Genomic DNA, 17,313 nt, shown 5'->3' with positions numbered 1-17,313 from the left:
TCGTTTCCCTTGGGCCGCCTGTAGAACTGCCTGCTCTCGCCCTGCAGCTACGCGGAGTCCTTCCTGGTCAAAGCGCCGCTCCACCTCTGTGCGCACCAAGTCCAGGGCCTCAAACAATTCCCTCTTCCACAGGCTTGGATATTCTTTAATAGTTAAATATAACAGTTAAACAACAACCAACAAATAGTTTCCATATGGGCTGCCTATTTAAGCTGGGTGGGTCAACCTTAAATTTTCAATTTAAATTCAAATTATGAATATGGTTTGTTATGAAAGTAGGCCTATACGTTATTTAGTCAGTTGATACCGTTGTAATGAATGATTAATTGCAGGCTAATTTCGCAAATAAGCGTACATGGATGTAGTACATTATTATGAACTATGATATCGTTTTCTATGGATAGATCAAATCTGTCCACAAATGCTGGAGAGCACGCTCTGTGTGCGTATTTGTTGCATTCTTTCAACATTACAGACCGATGAGCTTTATGATTAATTTAAAAATACTGTTGGCATTATTTATTTATTTATTTAGGCCTATTTATTTACCCTCGTTCTCCAACTCCCGTTCCTCCTCCTCCGCTGTATGGCGAAAACGCGCTGGGGTCTTGCTGGTGCGCACTGGATGAGGAGGCTTCAAGTTGTAGCGCTCTGTGTATTGTTTGGTCTTGGCCACAAGGTCAGCGAAGGTGTCATCTTGTCTGAGTGTGTTCAGTCGCTGGCAAAGAAGTTTGGCAGCTTCCATTGATCCAAGGGCTGTGACTTTGGTGCCTTGCAGTGACCGAGCCACGGATTCACATGGCGTAAACATGGTAACGCAGGCAAACAAACCAAAGACTGTGCGCGTAGTGGTGCCCTTTTTGAGCAATCCTGCCACTTTGGCACGCGTCTCCCCCTTGACAATCCTGTCACTCTCCAAGGTCCTAAATGTCTGCAGCATCTCTCCATAGCATGCCAGCAACCGTGACAGTGCCACAACTCTGACGCACCACCGAGTTGGGCACAGGGCAAGCAGGTTGATCACTTCTCCACATCCAAAAAGAGACTGGTATAACGTTTTTCTCTTTGCTGAATCATTAATCACAACTGTGACTTCCCGAACAAAGTTCAGTGTATCGGCAACAAGGCGCACTTCTTTTGCCACTTCTTGCAACACTAAATCCAGAGAGTGGTTTGCGCAGTGGACAAACAAGGAGTCAGGACATGTTTCCTTTAATCTTGCCTGCACTCCCTTGAACCTCCCTGACATGTTGCTAGCTCCATCAAAACAGTAGCCTTTCAGCTTCTCCAGCGGCAGATTTAGCCGAACAAGGACATCTTTAATGCACAGAAAAAGCATCTCGGCGGTTGTGTCTGGAGCGTTGTAAAAGCCCAGAAAGAAATTCTGGACTTCAAGATTGTCATCTGCAAATTGTATACTGCATGAGAACTGTTCTTTTCCACTGACGTCGGTGGTCCCATCAGCAGTTAAGCCGAAAAAAGGACTTTCGGATGCTTTGGCTCCGATTTTCCTCTGGATGTCATGGGCAAACAGCTCCAGAACTTCATTCTGGATGCTGCCCGACATCCAATTGTCCCTCCTCTTCATCCAGTTTTGCACGTCAGGATCAGCGCGTACCCTCTCGACCACTAGCTGCCACAACACCCCATCCCGATTTGCAGCTCCTCTCAGAGGGAGTCCCTGGCGCCCCAGGAATCTCACGCTGCTGAAAACGAGCTCCAGCATTTTCCGGGCTGTTATTTGTTCTTTAGCAGCAGCCTCAGACAAAAGCGCATTAATTGGCGTAGTTTTCAATGCAGCCAATATTTGAGTCGCATCTAAATGAATGCGTGTTTTCTCGTGGTCTCTGATTTTCTCCTTTGCTTTTCTCCAGTTTGAAAAGCCCGTATCTTTCAAAAACGGACTGTCAGCTTGTTCTGACCCGACCAACTTGCGCTTGACAGCTGACCTGCACACACCACACACAATGCCATCACTGACCGCGATGTATTCCAGCCACGGCCACTCTCTGAACCAGGCGGCCTTGCAGGAACGAGTGAAGTTCTCACCCAACTTCTTGGCAGGAAAATTGTAATCCTGTGGTGGTTTGCATGATATTGCCTTTTCTTGGCTAGCACCGGGTGCTGGTGGTGGCGCTGGGGAGGGAGGACGAGGCCGAGGGCCGCCGGGCCCTTCGGCTGCCTGCTGCTGCTGTCCGGTTGCTGGCACACAGCCTCTAGGTGTCTCTCTCGGACGTTTAGCTGGGTCGGGCGGATTTGTAAAAAATCTGAAATTCGTTTTTGAGACATAGACTAGTTCTAGCTGGCGTAGTTGAACTCAAATCATGTAGCCTATGCATATGCTAAAAACAAATGAGAGCCGCGAACACAGCAAACATAAAAAAAAATCCTGCTACTTTTTTTTTTTTACACATAGGCCAACGTCACAGTGAGCTGTCAGATGCAGTCTGCATAGCAACAGCTATGCCATGCCAGCCAGGCTGCTGTATTGAGCCAGGCAGGGTGCATATCACATCAAAAGATCTGTATTAAGAAATACATGTAAGTCAGACAAATTGAGTTTAAATTCAGAATCTTTATTTTTATTTTTTTAACGTAGGCTAATCCTGTGATTCCTGAGGCTGAAGGGAGGGGGTGCTGCCGCACCCCCCGCACCCCTAGTTCCGACGTCTATGATCATATCTTGTAATTGCTGCAGGATGAGCAGCTTGCTAAAAAATTGCTCGGATTATATGAACAGTGTTTGTCACAGGTGATTGTAGGCTATAGATGTGGAATGGGAATCATTCATCTTATCTTCAACACCAGAAAACCATTAACCATCATCCTCAGCTGCACTGTGTATTTATGGATAACTACAAAATGCTACCATGCTAACATACAGAGGTACAGTGGTGAACATGGTAACCGTCACTGCAAAAAAAATCAACAAGCATTGTCATTGTTGTCCTTTGTATTAGAATGAGCTCTTAGCACTGCTGTTCCTAATTACAGATACAAAGCTGTACTAGCATGGCTGACAACATAAAGATAATAAGGACTGTTTGTATTCATGTATGATGTACGCGGACAGTGAAATCCATTATTAATGCTGGTAGTGGAGTTTATTATAAATCCACTGTGACCTTTTGCTTCAGAGGCTAATGGACAGCCCGGAACAGTCTTTGATCAGAGTCTAGCAGGAAAATATATACATTAGCAAATTGATAACAAATTAAGACCTCCTTTGATGCAGAGCACTTTCTGTCAGATTGAATGATGCTATCTGATGAAGGTCAATGAGACTTCTTCCACACAAAAGCACTGAGTCCATATGTGACCTGAACAACATGAAAGGAGGAAAGACAGGAAACAGGACATAAAAAAAGCAAACCTTGCAATGCTTTGATGTTTTAAATCAATATGGCCATTGATTGGACTTTTCAATTATAGTACAGAGTCTCTGACTAATCGACATCCCTCAACAAACACATACTCCTAAAATTAATTAACAGATTTATACAAACAAATGTTGGTTATGATGGATCAGCTTCTTACTATTTGGGTCACGAGGAGCTCAAAAGGAAATAAAGTGGACGTAATTGTAACACGAACGATTGGCTTTATAGCCTGACATGCGCTTGTTGGACAATTGTACATGTCTTTGTGGAATAAGTCCCGCCCCACCTCCACTGTGGTTGGACGGAGGAGAAAAAATGACAGGGCTGAGTGCAGTTTTACCCAAAGTTGAACCTTTTTTGCTCTCAATGACAAAAAAAACCTCTGAACATGTATCACTTACAGGTTGCTGGGTGAAAATAAGCGAAAAACATAACAGTGAAGTTGCTAACCATCCCGTGTCTATCTTTTCAGTTCAAAGTTTATTATTATACGACCTAGATAAAAACTTGATTCTGATTGGTCAATTCAGACTTTCAGCGGCCTGCTCTTATTTGATAGTAGACTGTTGCTAATTATTAAACTACATTTGAAAAGATTACATTTTGATATTAGTGGAGAGGAAGAAACTTTGGATTCACGATTGCTGAACTGTTCCCAGCAAAGAAAAAAAGAGAACAGGAAAACAAGTGAAGGAATTAGGATAAATCCAGAGAAATGAGAGGAGAAAAACAGGGAAGGAAACAATAAAGGAAACAGCAGAACGTGATAGACAGGAAGTAACATTTCCTTTTGATTCTTAAAACACAGTTTGGGCTCCTGCAGTGTTTAAGAGTGGTTATTGAAAAATAAAAATGGAAACAGACTTGGAAAGATACATTAAAACCTTGATCAATGTTGCCGTCTTTTTAAGTGTCGCCACAATTCCAGCCGTTTCCATGCAGTAGAACTATGTTTTCTTAGCGGAAGCAATACTGTCCTTTTTTAATAAGTGTTGTGTGAAATTATCCATTTATTTAGTTAGTAGCTGTTTAATAAGTAGGATATTATGCAGCAAGTTGGTCAAGTAGATAGCAGTATAGAATATTCCAACAGCCTAAGTGGGTTTGCTTTTACTTCTTTACTCTCTGGCCAATAGGCTTATTAAAGGTCAAGGTAGTGAGCTGGCTTGCTCACTAGAGCGGCTGGATAAAAACGTTGTCTTATAGGCAGAGAGCATCAGGTATCCAGCAGAGTACTTGAGAGGAAGGAAGGATGGGAGGAGCAGACAGAAAGGAGTGAACACGTTACATTTGATGGCTCTGGCTTTAAGGATTGGAGCATCAAAGTGTTCACTAGGTGGTACTCACCACCTGAGAGGGCTTTAGTGATTCTCCATCAAAGTGTGTGAGACTGGAGCCGTCTTCTGGGAAGCCATCACAGTCCTCCAGCTCCTGGGAGTTGCACGGGGGCTTGTCCTTGTCAGGGTTTCCATTCTGGGTAAAGAAAAAGGAGGGACAGGGATACAGAACAGAGGCTAGGGTTACACTTGCTTTGCATGAATTAACATGTAAAAGGCTTGATTAGCTCTGAGGGGCCTCAAGTGGACCCAGATGATACATTTGAAGGGTAAGAGCCAGAGAGGATTTTGTTGAGCATGAGGCTGAGGGTGACTGTGGTGGGCTGAGTATGGTGATGTGAACAAGATGTCAGACAGGGAGGGCTCAGAGCAGCTGAAGAGGAAGAGGATGAAGATGAGGGGCCTTTGAGGAGGGGAGATGCTGAAAGCTAGAAGAGAGGGCTTAAAAAAGAAACGCTTGTGAGGTCATGAGAAACCCTCTGGAGAAAAAACAAAACTCAAGCCAAGTTTTGCTTCATTCAAGTTTATGTATGAGTAATCTTCTTATAACACGTACTGCTGATTGATTTAACACCTCAGTGATTCAACCAGACATGTATCAATGGGGCTGTGCTCTATGAGGATAGATGCCTTGAAACATACACCAAGATGTATTTTATTTACAAACCATTTCCAAAATTATTACAAAATGTACTGCATCACAATATGTATTGATATTGTAATAAATAAATTAAATAAACTATGAAAGTTAGACCTATTTATCATGCAATCATGTAATGTAATCCTTTACATTAGTGTTGTGTAATCCATTAATAATTTCCTAATTATTTCTAATCAGTTTTCAAGAAACAAATGTGTACATTTTGACTAATTAGAGGACAAAAGATAAGATAACAATTGAAGATATTAATTATTAGTTTGTAAAAAATTATAGTATTTTGTTTCTTAGAAAAGTGTTTAATCAAGCAAGTCAGCTGAAGAAGTAACAATGTAAACTAGAGAATGCAATTCCTGAAGACGTTTCTAGTGGGAATGCTTTATGCTGAAAAGCTGACGCTAAGCTGCTATGTTGAAATGTAATGTGTAAGAAGAAAGTGAAGAATTCAGATTGAAATGATACATGAATACTGGGGGCTTGAATGTGTGATAAGAGAAGAAAAGACAGTAAAAAGGCTTGGAAAAGCAGCAGAATATTTGAACTGCAAACTTTTCGACTAAAACCATACGCCACCAATAATGTATAAAATATGTGGAACATGTTGAAGTCAGTATGAAGTCTCCATCAGACAGAAAATAATAGGCTAAGACAGTCTGTTAAACTCCAGTCTGTTTTTCAGTGTTTGTTTCTGTGCTGAGCACCTAATCAAACATCTAATCATAACACCTAATCAAAACACCTGTGTGTGTGCCCACTGCCCAGAGATCGAAGGTTTCCATGGTGATGTGCAGTTATCTGTGAGAGGAGAGCCTTTCCATTGATCTGAATGAGAGATAAACCTCTTACATTTGAACGTTTTGTTGAAGAACCGTAGTAGCTATCGGTGAAATTTCAACGCGTGTAGCATCTCAGGACCCTAACTGAGACATTTTTCAGTCTGCTTTTTGTGTACTTTCGGGGCAATAATGTGGCTTTTTTGGTAAATTAACTAAAAGGTGTGCGTCTGGTGCTCTGAGGAAAGATCAGGCTGAATTTACAATGGGCCTTAATGGAGACATGTTGAACGTTTTTGTCACTTCACGCCCTCAAAAGGCTTCTTTTTTTTTTGCTTAAATTTAGTTTTCCTACCTTTTTCATGAAAAATTATGTCCCAGGAGTGTAGAGTTTGGGAGCTATGCCAGGTTTAAAAAAGATATGAAGGCAAATTTCTAGCTCTCCTCCACTCTAGCTGTGACATCACGCACTCTAAGCTTTTCCTTTTTTTTTTATAATTCTCTTTTTTTATAACAAAAGCAAAAAATAATCAGCAGAATGCCATAAAATAGCTGATTCTTGCTCCCCAGAGGATGATATTTTTCTTCAGAACAACTTCAAGACAAGTTTCAACTTTGCACTCAAAATATCTTATTCCTTTTTTTGGTAGATCACTTTTTAAATGGTGGGAACCTTTATCTCCTGATAGTTTGGACAAGGTGTGGTAACTCTGCAAAGTTTTGGCTGTTTTCATGCACAGGACGCAGGTGTTTTTAAGGATGGGGGCTTAATGGCATTTGGTGTTTGAGTTTTCCTACCATGTCTTCAGAGGTGAGGAAGGTCAGCCTCTCGTGGATGAGGGCAGCCTGCTCGTCGCTCATCACGTACTCCCCTCTCTTGTCCCCCATCACCAGCTCCGACCACATCGGGCCCTCTTCACGCTTCTGCAGGGTCAGCTCCAGGCTGAGGACACATGAGCACAAATATCAATACTACTCATTCAAAGAGCTAGTTAGAAATGAGTCATATAAATGTAAATGCTTAAGTGTGCGTGCATGCAGCGTCAGAAAGCCCACATTCTGATTTCCTATTGGTTCCACACTTTCAGGAAATGCCAGAGAGTGCTGTGTTTATGTACTTCAGAGGAATGGGTTCTTAGAATGAGAATGATGCAATCAACGAGAAAACATCCAATCAGGAGCAGTGTGTAAAATGCTGTTTTGATTAGAAAGGTCAGAGGAGAGTTAACCAGGCTGAAATGACTGATCTGGTTTGGAAAAACATGATTTAAGAAACAAATAAATCAAGGGAATAAAAACTGAAACATTACAAGCTGCAACCATTTTATCTTAATGGTAGAAGCCTAAAATGTTTTACTCTTTGCCTCATAGAGAAATTATTTAAATATCAATATCTGCAAACATCTCACAGCGTTTTATTAAATTCAGTAACATGAAGATGTTTACGTTTATTTTCAAGCAAATTTTAAAAAAAGATGTAGGTTTAGGTTCTCAAATGTGAGATATTGAAGTTTTGACTGTGTTATTGACATTTCATTAATTTGCATTTGGCTCCAGGATTTTGTGACGGGCATACCATACAATTTGTCACATTTCTAAAAAAAAATTACAAGTACATCATCAGTCACATAAGACGTTTTGTGAATATTGTTTGTTGCCAAATTACTAAAATCATATTCAAGCATCAATCATTGCTTCTACGTGGCTAATATTTCAACAATTTGCTGTGAGTTACGCCAACACCTACTGTAGGAGCCGCATTTAAGTTTATTTTTGATTTATTTGGAACCTTTATTAATACATTTTTCTGTCTCAGTGAGAGGTGCGCTTTGCTCAGGTGAAGGGGGCAGGGCTAAAGCTTTAAATTGGAGGTACGGTGTGTGACGGAGGGCGGCAGGCAGCAGCAATACCGTCATTGACGCGCAGACGCAGCCTTATGATTAGTAGAAGACGGATTATTAGGATCTGCTGTTTAAGTTTACGTTAAATATTGTTTTCGTATTTTGTTTTTGCTGGAAAATAAACATTGAAAGAGCAACCAAAACTTCCAGTGGATTTCTTACTGCGAGTCTGACACTGCTCCCCAGCCCCAAGCTCTACATGTGGTTAAGAAAAGGAACCTTTAAGAAATAAAGGAGTTACAAGACAAACTTTTGGATTTTGGCCACTACACCTACAATACGTGCATATATAAATATTCAAATGATATGCTACTTTGATGAGTCTGCATAATGTTATTATGTTCTTCTGCACATGAAATCTATACACTTGAATCTGTTGGACTAGCGGGAGCGTCGTGAACTCAATATCAGGACACGAGCCAACTCATTAACTCTCATTCTTCTTTCACTAAATGATGCTAATGAAGATCTGTCTTTATGGATTCAATCCAAATTATGAATACATTAGAATAACATCTGAATACCATTTTCTTCTTTTCCTTGTAATACATATATGTTTGCACAAGTGCATTTTGCCCAGGGCACTCATATTAATCTCTAATTTTCTCTCTCAATCACATCACACTGTTTTGCGTTAAGCAAGAACAATATTACAACTTCTGTATGTTATCATATTTTCTGGTACTGAATGTATCATGCATTATGGTCCTCTGAATAAGGCTATAATGTTTTAACTGCATGACAGAAGTGCACAGAGCTACATGTGCAGAATATGCAAAAATGTCCCTGTGTCATTTAGCCAAATAATGACTCTAAAATAATTTAACTTTAATCATTGTGTAACTTTTCCCTCAAAACTTTTATTTTTCTCCATTTTCATCTTTGTGCAAAGCAACTTCTGTTTTTGAAAATGCTATGAAACTAAATGTATTTCTGTTGCTATGCAAAACCGTAACTAACACAGTCTCTCCTGGGAATAGAAGTCCATACATGACTCTGAAACAACACAACATGCCATGTGAAAGCATTGGCAGACTAATGTAGCTAAATATATTTTCAAATGACAGATTTCATATTGTAGACTCCATCAAATGTCTCAAATCAAGACATTACAAGTCGCATTTGAACGGGTCCAGGGACACAACAGTGAGGCTGATTTATGGTTCTATAGCATATTATCAAAGTCCAGTGTTGAATCTCTTATTACATAAATAAGATGAAGCTCTCAACATTAGGTTTAAATGATAAAAAGCTGAGAGATGAAGTTCTCTTTTTGCCTTTTGTTGGCTTAGAGGGCAGAAACACACAATAGCATCGAAAGAAGAATGTTTCTGACACATTCAAATAACAGGTGCTGCTTTGAAACCATATTTTGCACCGTTTATTGTGTACACAGGACATTTGGGAGGCTGTGCGGCGCAGTGATTTAGTGTGTTGGTGTTCGGATCAGGGGAGCACAGGTTCAAACCCCACTGCAGTCAGCATGTCGTTGTGTCCCTGAGACACTTCACCCCAAATTGCTTCTGTGGGGATTGCCCACAGTATTGAGTATGTACCGTAAGTCGCTTTGGATAAAAGCGTCTAACAAGTAACATGTAATTTGACAGCTAAAAGTTTCCCTTTTGTCCTTAGAAAATTACAGTTAATAAGCTACCACTGATTGATGTCATATTAACAAACAACAGGAATGGTAAGCAGTGTCTAAAAATGCTACCAAACCTACCTAAAAAGGGATTTGCTGTAATGCCAGATTTAATTAAACAGAAACCTTGTCCAGGTCCAAATCATTAACTAATGCTCATTCACTTAATATTTGTTCTGGTTTTCATGACGTACAACATTTAGAGAAATGTGTTACAATACTTGATTTGAAAGAAACTGGACTTCATTAGGGTTTCATGTTGTTGCTTCAAGGTTTCAGTCCTAGCAAAAGAAAAGACAATTTTCCCAGCAAAAATAATCAACGGACTACTTCAACACGGCACAATGCGCACACGTAGCATCCTGAATCTAAGAATGTGGGTATTCAGACAGAAAAATATCATTCATACTGTCATTCATGCGGATGTTATGAAACAACTCTATATATGGGTAATGATGAAAAGATATGAAAGAGACACAAAAGGCATCTTCTTAATTCAGTTCCGGACAGAGGGAAGCAGGATGGTGCTCAGCCGTCTGTCTATAGAAGAATAACCCATTGGTATGGAAAAACATGCTCGATACAAACAAAAGGGTGATTTTTTTCTAGTTATTTACGTTGCAGAAGGACATCCAGATGGAACGTGGATGCATACACCCACAGATTAACATACACACTTCTAAATATCCATCAACGAATCTATTTTATGTTTTGTTTGACTAGCATAATTTCCTTTGAGTATCTATGGAAAAAAAACAAGTTGATTTTCGATATATTCATAGCTTTAAAGGGCATCTAGATGCGCAAAGCCCTCCAACAGGAGACAAAGAGAAAGTGTCACTTACTATAATCCCCAAAAGCCAAATGTCACTAAAATGTGCCTCCTTAAAGCAGGGATCAGCTTTAATAGTGTGGACCACCCGTTCAAACGCCCTACAACGGCCCGAAACACTTACATTAGGAGAACCCTTTAAAAAAGAATGTAAAAGTTAAAACGAATGCAAATGAAGAAACATCTTCACCAACTTGACAACACATGAGCAATATTGAGATAACTTTCACCAACTTGGAGAAACATGCTCAGCGTTTACAAAAGCCGCCTTAAACCTTATCCAGGGTCATCGGAAATCTAGCCTATGTGACATGTGCATGGAGCTGAGCATTGAATGACTCATATTGAAGTAATAGGATTCAGAGATGAAGTGCTGATGGAGACGAGGATGAAAGGACTTAAAGTGGAGGATGTGACTCAACCCATTCTGTATTAATACATCCAAGGTTTATGAAAAGGATTCAACTCCCTTGCCTTTATTATTGATGTGCATCACTGAATTACAGTGGCTGCCATTTCAAAAGAAGTAGAGAAAGAGCAGATTCGCTGTTCCACAACCTGGACAGGGCCACATGAATCTGGTGTTAAACAGCCTAATGAGGTCCAGTACCACATATACTGCCATAATTAGAGTGTAGACAAATGACCTCCATGAGACATTGGGGAAACGTAAGACACTCCCAGCAATCTAAGAGTAAATTGTATCCACTCCTGCTGCCTTGCCACAGTTTTTTTTTTATTAAAGTATCCCAATGCCCACTGCCCGGGAGAAAACGTCTTGGCCAGACTGGTCCATTGTGTGAGGAAATGGGTGGGAAATATTAGCTTAAACTCACAAAGTGACCCAATCTATTTTTGCTTAGACCTCTCAAAAACATGTGCCGATGTTGCTTTCAGTCATTTCAAAGGAACTAAGAGAAGCTGAGAACATTGATATATTTCTTTGTGTTAAAATTCTATAGTTGTATTATTCTTACTTATTTTTTACATCATTCCTATATTCCTGCATGTTGTTAACGCTTTGATCCTACTGTTGATCCTTATGACTTGTTTAATTTCTATTCTAATTTTATCTTAATTCTGTCTGGCAGAAACAATTTCCCTTGTTAAGCCGTTTAAAGTCCATCCATCCATCCATCTTCTCCCGCTCACCGTAGTCGGGTCGCGGAGGTAGCAGTTCCAGCAGAGAGCCCCAAACTTTCTTTTCCCTGGCCACATCAACCAGCTCTGACTGGCGCTCCTAGGCCAGCCAAGAGATATAATCCCTCCACCTGGTCCTAGGTTTACCCCTTGGTCTCTTCCCAGCTGGACGTGCCTGGAACACCTCCCTAGGGAGGCGCCCAGGTGGCATCCTAACTAGGTGCCCGAACCACCTCAACTGGCTCCTTTCGACGCGAAGGAGGAGCGGTTCAACTCCGAGTCCCTCCCGGATGACCGAACTTCTCAACTTATCCCTAAGGGAGACACCAGCCACCCTGCGGAGAAAACCCATCTCGGCCGCTTGTACCCGCGATCTCGTTCTTTCGGTCATGACCCATCCTTCATGACCATAGGTGAGGGTAGGAACGAAAATGGCGCGGTAGACAGAGAGCTTTGCCTTCTGGCTCAGCTCCCTTTTCGTCACAACGGTGCGGTAAAGCGACTGCAGTACCGCTCCCGCTGCTCCGATTCTCCGACCCATCTCACGCTCCATTGTTCCCTCACTCGAGAACAAGACCCCGAGATACTTGAACTCCTTCACTTGGGGTAAGCATTCATTCCCTACTTGGAGTGGACAGTCCATCGGTTTCCTACTGAGAACCATGGCCTCAGATTTGGAGGTGCTGATCCTCATCCCAGCCGCTTCACACTCGGTTGCGAACCGATCCAGTGAGTGCTGAAGGTCGCAGACCGATGAAGCCATCAGAACCACATCATCTGCAAAAAGCAGTGGTGCAATCCTTAGTCCACCGAACTGCAGACCCCCTCCCCCACGACTACGCCTCGAAATCCGATCCATGTATATTACAAACAGGATTGGTGACAAAGCGCAGCCTTGGCGGAGGCCAACCCTCACCTGAAATGGGTCCGACTTACTGCCGAGGACCCGGACACAGCTCTCGCTTTGGGAGTACAGAGATTGGATGGCCCTGAGTAGAGACCCCCTCACCCCATACTCCCGCAGCACCTCCCACAGTAACTCCTGGGAACTCGGTCATAAGCCTTCTCCAAGTCTACAAAACACATGTAGACTGGATAAGCGTACTCCCAGGCCCCCTCCAGGATCCTTGCGAGAGTAAAAAGCTGATCCGTCGTTCCACGACCAGGACGGAATCCGCATTGTTCCTCCTCAATCTGAGGTTCGACAATCGGCCTGACCCTCCTGTTGAGTACCTTAGAGTAAACTTTCCCGGGGAGGCTGAGTAGTGTGATGCCTCTGTAATTGGCACACACCCTCTGATCCCCCTTTTTTAAAAAGGGGAACCACCACCCCGGTCTGCCACTCCTTCGGTACTGTTTCCGACTTCCACGCAACGTTGATGAGACGTGTTAACCGTGATAGTCCCTCAACACCCAGAGCCTTCAGCATTTCTGGGCGGATCTCATCCACCCAGTTTAACCCGTTTAAAGTGCATTTAATAAACTTGAAATGTGCTATACATAAAGTTTGATAGATTAATAAAGTACAACCTATTGGTTGCGTTTTGTTTTATAACTGCATGGACAAATAATATTGCGGCAGAGGTGGAGGGGAGCAGAGAAAGGCTCTCATAAAGCGCAGACTCACATGCTCCTCCGATGGTCACATTTGTAAACATCTTTTCAAAAGGTGTTTTTGCTGCTGAATTGTAAGGCACTTTGTACAGCATCCTCAACAAGGACACACGACAAGGAGGCAATTCACAGATGGCTCTCTTGCTGGGTGTCATCTAAATCCCTTTAAAAAAAGGCAGCTGAATACTTTTCACTATTATATTATCAATAATAAAGAAAAAAAACTCTACTGCTCCATGCCTTACATACTTGACACCCTTAAAATATATGACTTTCTTGATGATTGTATCTTGCTTTCCTCAAAAAACAAGTAATATTCTGCAATAAAGCTAATGTCATAAGTAAAATAAATGGATATACAGTACATCTAGAGAAAACGCGCTGGCCTGCCAAGTGGGACTGAATTAACTTTTTCCTTATACTTTTCTGAAGCCCTCAATAAGGATTCAAAACTGCAAAAATGTAAATACAATACAAACTTTTCTCATGTCAGTTCTCTTAAATCGTTGAAACAATGCATGAATACTGCACATGCAGTATTCAATCAATGCAGCTGTGGCTTAAGGGAGTGATGCGCTGATCTACCGATCAGAGGGTCAGTGGTTTGATCCCGGCCCCTACGGTCAACATGTGGAGGTGACCTTGAGCAAGAGGATATGTTAAATGTCAATTGCCACTTTTGAAAACAGAAATACAGCTGGAAGGTGTCACTGTGTCACTGTTGTTTGTATAACACAAATAATGAAATCCAAACTCAGAAACGTTGCACACCTTTTGTCCTCTTTGATGATCCAGGCGCTGGCCTCGGGGTCTGCAGGTGCAAACAGCTGGCCCTCCAGCAGAGGAGGGAAACCCTGAACTCCCAGCATGATTTGGTCTGCGGTCAGGCTGAACTGCACCTCCTCTTTGGTGACACCCTCGGGCATGCGCACAAACACTGTGACATCCTCCACTGTCTGCTGCCAGAAGTAGATGGGGTCTGAAACAGGAGAGAAATTAATGGTGCTAAAGTTAGACAGTATTTACAGAGTCATACATAAAACATCTGATACAGAGCCGGATTTAAAGGAAATGACTGCTGAATATTCAGTGGTACTGCAGACGGGGGACTATTACAATAAATGAATAATCAATATGCCAGGGAGACTACGAGGACTTTTTGTCAGAGTGAAGCCATCAAGCCAATTCTCCTACACCAGTTCACATTTCAGTTTGTGCAGAAATATCCTGTCAAAACGTTTTATTGTGCTACAGTATTTGTAGTCATTTACATAGTTTACTGTCGACAAAAGCTCAGTTTGATTAAAGTAAAAGCGTTTGATGTTAAAATGCTAAATAAATCTATATAAACAATAATCAAAGTAGCACAAGTTGTATAACATGCTTAAAATTAACTTGTTAGTTTTGGATTGAGAAAATACATAATATGAAATAATTATAGGTATAAGTGACAGTATTAGGTGTAAATCGTGCTTACTGAATGTTTAATATTTTTGTCAATAAAAATGCTCAAAAGGTTTTTAATCTGAAGAAAACATATAATTAACAAACTATACAATTTTGTTTCAATTATATAATAGATGTTAGGCGCTTTGAGCACCAGGAAAATCGCTATATAAATAACATCTATTAGTATTATTATGTTGCATTAAGTAACAGCATTTTCATTTTTATGAGCAAATGGGTAATTTTCTGACATTGAAGGTAGAATTAAAGGTAAGAATGGAGAAACCAGCTCGAGTGCGCTAGAATTTGAAACTACGCAGCCGAAAGAAATCTGCCTCTTCCTTCAGACTTCCTTACAGAGCCCCTCCTCCAACACACACAAACGCGCACATGAACAATGAGGGTACGAGATAAGTTTGTGCACAGATGGAAGGCTGACAGGCAGGTAGGCCATCCAGTTATTTTAGCCGGGCCGGCTCAGATGATTGGTCGTGCTTTTTACAGCGCCACGGCTTCCACAGATTACATTTTTTGTATCTATTTATTGTCAAAGCATTTCATATATTCATTGCTATCGGGATGTTAAGAGCATTCCATGGAATATAACAAAAAGTGTTTCTGAAGTGAATAATCTACCCCACCTTTAAGCCTACTAGCAAAAGACAGGATGTCCGTGTGTGTTTAAGTTCAGCTCAACCTCTGAACTGAACAAAGGACTCCCCATAGACTCTGGGTTTCTCTTTTTTCCACCTTTGGCTATCTTTTACTACATTTATGAAAAATAATTGCTTTGGATTCCGTCTGTCTGAAAGTAACTGTTGACAGATTTTGATTAAAACATTTCTGCACATCGAGCAAATAGTGCCATTAAGAAAAGCCCAGACAAAAGATCATTAAAGAAAGTCTCTTCCTCTGTGAAATAACAAAAACGGTTTGGTCTTAATAATTGTGTTTATGCATCACGAAAAAAAGGTTTTCAGGGCCTTCAAAATCTTAATATAAACAGTGTACATCTCAGCAGGAACAGATTGCCGTTACCTCAGCCTGCGATAGATCTGAGAGGATGTAGTTCTGTTCATCTGTTGGCGAAAATGACAGCTTAAAGTCTGTTAATAGATCTTAAATATATATAGTCCGTGTTAGACCATGGGTCAAGGAAGCTGTTTTCAGAGTGGATCCAAGCTAAGTGCTAGAGATCAAGGTTTTTCTCTTTAAAAGGATTTCTAGATATTGCAGTGGCAAATAAAGCGTTTTATCTCATAAGCTGTTGCACTTACTTGAATCGAAATCTGGCGCATTGAGGGTTTTAGTTTTTTCCGATTCCTTCAGAGGTTTTTACTGGGAGCCAAATTATCGGCAAAGGTCCTTTACTCTCCACAACAAAGAAGCCAGTAGAAAATCAAAATAAAGCTGGTAAAATAAGTGTTTTCTTGGTGGAAACAGGACAAAGTGGCTTCGAGCTAAAGACTAATGTTTGCTTAGCTTGTTTCTCTGAGGACTCAAGATCAAGACGTCTGATGACTTAAATACTACCAATGTAGTAGAATTTTTAAAGCTTCCGGTAGAAACAACGCTTACGGATGTGCACAGGGATATGTCAAAATGGACTGTTATCTTGATTTAAATTATGGATTCCTCGAGGTTTGGAAATAGTTTGAATCATTTGGGAACAAGTAATGTGTAATGTGGAAACAAATCTGTTCTCACCATTGCCCACAATGTTAAGACGCCTATTTTCTGTTGTTTCTGACTCAGCGCCTCCCCTGGCCTGTTAGCATTCTGTTATTCACAAGCAAATCATTTTTCTTTTTAGCAGACAGTGAAAACACCTGGTGTGCTTCAATGAAACACAAAATAATTAACATCTGAATATTGCTGGTGAAAAAGATTTATACCCTGAAACGGAAGTCACTAAGGACATTTTTGTAAATAGCCTTGTTGGAAAATGTACAAACATCCGGCCTTGTGTCCTTCTTAGACCAACAGTCTACAGAAGCTCGATAAAATGACAGGCAAGTACAGAATCAGAAATGAAAAAATACAATCGCAAATCTGATCAGAAACAATTTGGCAGCTTTGTGTTCAACTCGCAATTTGAAGGAAGAGTTACAGGTTGTTCACGGATACATTTCTATAATACAATCTATTTGAGTCCCTTTCATCACTTGCTCTTCATAATAGAGATTCAGACATTATTTTCTTTCAGACTACAGTTTTTCAGAGATCTTGGCTCAGGTGAAAAAGTACCTACCTCATGGAAAGCAGTTGCCAGACATTTATAAAAGGAGGATAATACAGTGACCCCATCACTGAACAGTCCGCCTCATTTCACCAGCTGGGAAACCGAATAAGAAACAAACTAAATTCAGAAATGCTGCTTAGTAACCTCTTCGCAACATATGGTTAGCCCCCATTGATAGGAGAACCTGGGTGGGGAGGGGTTAATTACAGGATTTACCAGACAGAACATACCAGAGAGGCAGATAATAATAATCTCCCTCACACTCCTCTGCACAGGCATAACTGTGAGCGGTCATATCAAATAGTTGAATATTATTAGAACATTTAACTAAGTATTTGAGGTACATTT

General features: G+C 41.0%; 1 protein-coding gene across 1 annotated transcript in view; it reads right to left on the bottom strand.

Annotated features, from left to right (window-relative positions):
- Window positions 1–17,313, bottom strand: part of nudcd1 (NudC domain containing 1) — a 59,170-nt gene that overhangs the window by 20,909 nt on the left and 20,948 nt on the right. Inside the window, exons 6-8 of the mRNA XM_079655108.1 lie at window positions 14,049–14,256; window positions 6,947–7,091; window positions 4,728–4,853 (exon numbers count right to left, since the gene is read on the bottom strand). Coding sequence (XP_079511234.1) covers window positions 4,728–4,853; window positions 6,947–7,091; window positions 14,049–14,256 — 479 coding nt within the window. The remainder of the gene's footprint in view (window positions 1–4,727; window positions 4,854–6,946; window positions 7,092–14,048; window positions 14,257–17,313) is intronic.

This window comes from Notothenia rossii (assembly GCF_949606895.1).
Source record: "Notothenia rossii genome assembly, chromosome: 10".
Classification (NCBI taxonomy): Eukaryota; Metazoa; Chordata; class Actinopteri; order Perciformes; family Nototheniidae; genus Notothenia; species Notothenia rossii.
This window is presented reverse-complemented; position numbering and strand designations above follow the sequence as displayed.